At 42.4% G+C, this 5,361-nt stretch overlaps 1 protein-coding gene across 1 annotated transcript; it reads left to right on the plus strand.

Moving 5' to 3' along the window:
* The first annotated feature begins 3,484 nt into the window (after positions 1–3,484).
* Positions 3,485–5,361, plus strand: LOC132165135 (RNA polymerase I termination factor-like). The gene is given in 2 exon segments (XM_059575631.1): positions 3,485–3,874; positions 4,156–5,361. Coding segments are annotated over 2 exon segments (1,596 nt in total).

Genomic DNA, 5,361 nt, shown 5'->3' on the forward strand with positions numbered 1-5,361 from the left:
GAGGGACCAGAGTCCATGTTTCATTTTTCAGCAATGCCTCCATTTCTTCCTTCACAGCCTGAGTCCATTTAGGGTCTACTAGTGCTTCATGGATTTCTGTAGGGACTCGGTATTAGGAAAGGTCATGTACAAATGTCTTGAGTGGTTTGGATAGCCTCTTTGTGGACACATAGTTGGTAATTGGATACTCTGAGCTTTGTTCTCCAACATCTGGGGAATATTGACTTGGTGGTTTGCTTCGATTATGCCTGAAAAGTAAAGTATAACCAACAGAGTTATCCATATTACTAGAGTTTGGAGGCATAGTTGGGGAGTTTACCTCAAGGATATTCTCAGGAGATGGGCCTTCGAGTACTGAGGCGTGGGTGGTGTCTCTTTTAGCTTCAGGTAGTGTAGAAACTTCTTTGGGGTCTGGCTCAATCTCTGCGGACATATCTAGTCCTTTATGTGGTTCTCTTTCGTGAACCTCCTCTTCGTTGTTAACTTCTTCATGATCGTGGATTTTAGCCTCGTTAACTCTTGCCCAGTCCAATCTCAACCAATTCGGCTCTTCACTATGGATTTCCCACTAACGAGCAGAGTTGGGTACTGAAGAAGGGAAGAATGGTTCTGTTTCCAGAAAAGTGACATCCATAGTCACGTAGGAGCGGTCATTGGCTGGATCATAGCAATGGTATCCTTTCTGATGTAAGGCATACTCTAAGAAGCAACAGCGGACGGCACAAGGATCCAGCTTCGTGCATTGGGTCTTATGGAGATGGACAAATGCAACACAACCAAAAACTCAGGGCGGAATCATTAACATTGTAGGTAAGGTGACATATGTAGACAACGTATGTAGGGGAGTCTTAAAATCCAAAACTTTGGAGGGCATCCGATTGAGAAGATGCATAGCTGTGGCAACAGCATCACCCTAATGTCTACTGGGCATATGGGCTCCAAGTAATAAAGCCTAAGCAATTTCAAGAAAATGACGGTTTTTTCTCTCAGCCACCATGTTCTGTTGAGGAGTCTGAGGGCAAGAAGTTTCATGAATAAGACCGTGACTTCGGAAATATTCATGAAACTGGTGGTTCACATATTCACCGCCATTATTTGATCTAAGAATCTGAATCTTAGCAGAAAATTGAGTTTGAACCATAGTGTGGAACGATTGAAAAACACGTAGTACCTCATTTTTGTGTTTTAACAAGTAAAGCCAGGTCATGCGAGTACAATCATCAATAAATATCACAAACCAACGATTTCCAGATGTTGTAGAAACGGGAGAAGGACCCCATACATCGGAGTGAATTAAAGCAAAAGGAACATTACTTTTATTCATGCTCAAAGGATAAGTAGCTCTATGACTCTAAGCCAGAATACATGTTTCACATTTGAAATCAAATAGCGACATGCTGAAGAATAAATAAGGAAATAAATGTTTCATATAACCAAATGACGGATGTCCTAACTGGAGATGCCATAGCCAAATCTATCATTTTTTGTCGTCAACTGGATGATGCATGTGATTTGCACGTCCCACACTGAGATCATCCACATAGTAGAGCCTCCCCCCTCTGCTTAGTACCACGCCCAATGATCTCCATGGTAAGAATATCTTGAAGCAAACAGAAAGTGGAATACATGAGTACAACACAATTCATGGTTGTGGTAATCTGACTCACACATAGTAACTTATGTGACAGAGAGGGAACAAGTAAACAATGGGTTAATGATAGAGTAGGTGATAAGTTGATTGTGTCGGCTCTTGTGACTGGGGAAAGAACCCCATTTGCATTTGCAATACACGTTTGCCGTGGTTAAGACGTTTGTGCAAAGTCTGTGGCATCAAATGTCATGTGGTCCGACGCTCCAGAGTCGACCACCCACGAGCCGTTATCATCATCTCGAGAGGAGCTACAAAGAGCAGGGCTGCATTTACCTGGGTCCGTGATTGGTGCATCTCCCTTAGAAGTCTCGACATGGGAAGCAAGAGAGAGACATGGTTCTGTTGTAGCCACTGCAACCTGACCAGTTCCTCCATCCGAGCTAGCATCATGGCGTTTTCGAGCCTGAAGTTCATTCCACCAGTCAGGATGTCCGTGTAGTTTGAAGCAAGTGTCTTTGGTATGTTTTGAATTTCCACAATGTGAACACTTGGTTCCATTAGAGGGAATTCGTGGTCGAGAAGGGTTGCTGCCTTTCCCATTGCCGAGAGAGAGAGATTTGGTCGAAGATGGGATATTCTGTCCAGACCTGAAGCTCTTCGAAGCCAAGACTGCTCCCGGATTATCACTAGAATCACCTGCGATCATAACTGCCTGCCGGACAGCTTCCCGACGAACATGAGCATATGCTTGTTTAATAGTAGGGAAAGGTTTCATCTCTAGTATGTCCCCTCGAATTTTATCAAGCCGATCATCCAGGCCATCAAGAAGACATACACCCAGTCTTCCTGAAGAATATCGTTGTAGTGCTTAGTATCAGCCATGCATTCCATCGGGTTTGGTTGGCGAAAATCAATCTCGCGCCATAGGCCATGGAGGTCAGTAAAATATGTTTCAAGAGAGCCGCCTGCTTGTTTCAGCCGAGTCACACGTCGCTGGAGATCATACATCTGAGATGTATCACTTCTGTCAAAGTAGGTGGTCGCAATGGAATCCCACACCAGTTTCGCGGTTGGAAATCTGATGAAGTTTCTGATTAGTGATGGCTCCATGGAATTGATCAACCATCCTTTGACAATGGCATTGTCTGTGCCCCACTTTTGAAAGGATGGATCTGTTGGTGGAGGTTGATGGATATTGCCATTAATATATCCCAATTTGTCTTTGCCTGAGATATACATCTCGACAACTTGGGACCAGAGGGCATAGTTGGAGCCGTCCAACTTAATGCCAATTGGAGCAGCAGTTGTGTTGGTGATCTGGGTTGGAGCCGAAGCTTTGGTCAAAACTTCGTTCATTCTAGTGGTTAATTCAGTAAGGATGGATGTTGGTAAGGGGTCGTAGCAAGGTTGGTCAAATGTTGGGTTGTCGGCAGGTTGGTCAGTGCCGCTCATAGTTGCAGGTAAAGTAGATGGAAGGAATTAGGATTGGAAAAAACTGTAGGTGACAGGATCAAAAACCTGCTCTGATACCATGACAACAAACAGAGGTAGAATTCTGTATATATTTTTTTTCCATATCTCTTTACAAGGAATAACCATGTATAAATAGCATTACAATTGAACCTATTCTCGGCTAGGCTAATTTCAAGGCAAGAATAAAGGATCTCATTCTTATATGGCGGGATTGCCAATCGATCCTTATACGTAGTGATTGGCAATCCAGGATCTTTCTTCCCATAATAATTCCAGATGACAACTCGCGCTAACATTTTTTTCTTCCCTCGGAAACTGAAAGGAGGATTGGGTTTCTTCTTCTAACACTTTGAAGGTTTATGTTTTCAGGAAAGGTTTTCAATGATTTTGGTCTTTGAGGTTTTGAAGGGGGTTGCAAATATGAAGAAATTGGGGACTGTTCAAAATGAAGATGTGAATGAGGAGGCTTATACACATGTAAGGAATAAGGAAAAGCAGAAGGAACAAAAGAAGAAGAAGAAGAAGGCAAAATTGGAAATTAATGACGACGGGAAGGAATTTGAGAAGGCTAGAGAGAAGGATAAGAGAATTAATGATGGTGAGGAAGTTGGTGAACTTAGAGAGGTTTTGAAGGAAACCAACAAGATAGGAGAAGAGAACATGAACCTAAGAATGAATGACAACAAGGATTCTGAGTTGGGAATAAGAAGAGAGAAGAAAAAGAAGCATCGAGTGGAAAAGAGGGTGGCTTCCTATATGAATGAATTCCTTGAGGATAATAACAATATGGAAGAGCTAGTTAAGGGGCAGGCTTGCTCTGAGAAAAGAGAGAATGATGAAAGGAAAGATGGGAAAGAAGAGAAAAAGAAGGAGAAGAAGAAAAGGAAGAGGGACATGGAGAGTTGTGACGTTCTAGTGAACAATGGTGTGACTGGAGGAGACGTTGGAAAAGAAAGGGAGCTCTCAGATGGGAAAAACTTGGAAAAGGCCAATCCTGTAAAAAAGAGAAGGAAAGAGAATAAAAGCCATAATGATGATCTGGGAATTGAACTATGGGAGACCATCACTGAAAACCAAGTAATGAAAGCAAGGGAGTTGAAGATAATGGAGTTAATGCACGTTCACCTAGGAATGAGATGGGGGAGAGAATTGTGCACGCCATTAGTGCAGAAGATGGAGACAAGGATGTGAAGCCAAAGAAGAACAAGAAGAAGAAGAAGGAGAAGGAGAAGAAGAGGAAGGCCAAGTCAGATAAACAGGTTTCAGAACAAAATGATGATAAAGGGGTGGCAAGAACCAAAAAAGGTGTTGGGAATATTTATGAAAATTCTACAACTGGGGGCACATCTAAGAGAGTAAGATTCTCTGATCATTTGGAGGGTTTTACTTTATCTGATGGTCCAATTGATGCAAAGAATGATGACAATGATGGATTATTACGGGGTAAGAGGTTTTCACAAGAAGAAGATGAGATGGTTAAACAGGCTGTTTTCCACTACATAGCAGTACATAGCTTAGGTGATGAAGGCCTAAATATGGTTCTTCACTGTAAATCTCACTCTGAATTAAAAAATTGTTGGAAGGAAATAGGAGCAGACTTACCTTGGAGGCCTCCCGAGAGCGTATATCATCGAGCCCATGTTTTGTTCGAAAGGGGTGAGAAGCGTAAATGGACCCCTGAAGAGTATGAACTTATCCGTAGTTACCATGAAAAACATGGATCAGAGTGGAAAAAGTTGGCTGATAAACTTGGCAAACATAGGTTTCATGTAAAGGATACATGGCGTAGAATAAGATTGCCAAATATGAAGAAAGGGCGTTGGGAACAAGATTAGTACCAAATCTTATTTGGCTTAGTTAACATGGATCTGCGCATGAAGGCCTTGGAAGAAAAGAAAGAAAAAAACTCGAAGCACGGTATGTTGCGAGATGATCTCTCTTGGGAAGCCATTAGTAACAAGTTCAGAACCAGAAGCAGTGTTCTTTGCTGCCAGAAATGGTATGACCAATTAACATCACCTATGGTGCGTGAAGGTATATGGGCCAACACTGATGACTACCACCTGATAGATGCTATTTATAACTTGGATGCTTTCTGCATACAAGATGTGGACTGGGATAATCTGCTTGAGGATAGGTCTGGAGATGTATGTCGAGAGCGATGGGACCAAATGGTCAAACACATTGGTGAGCATGCCAGCAAGTCATTTGCTGAACAAGTTGAAATCCTATCACAACGGTATTGCACAGATGTACTTGAAGCAAGAGAGAACTGTGACAGCAAGCCTGCAGTTTAG

Source organism: Corylus avellana, chromosome ca11, assembly GCF_901000735.1.
Source record: "Corylus avellana chromosome ca11, CavTom2PMs-1.0".
NCBI classification, from domain to species: Eukaryota; Viridiplantae; Streptophyta; class Magnoliopsida; order Fagales; family Betulaceae; genus Corylus; species Corylus avellana.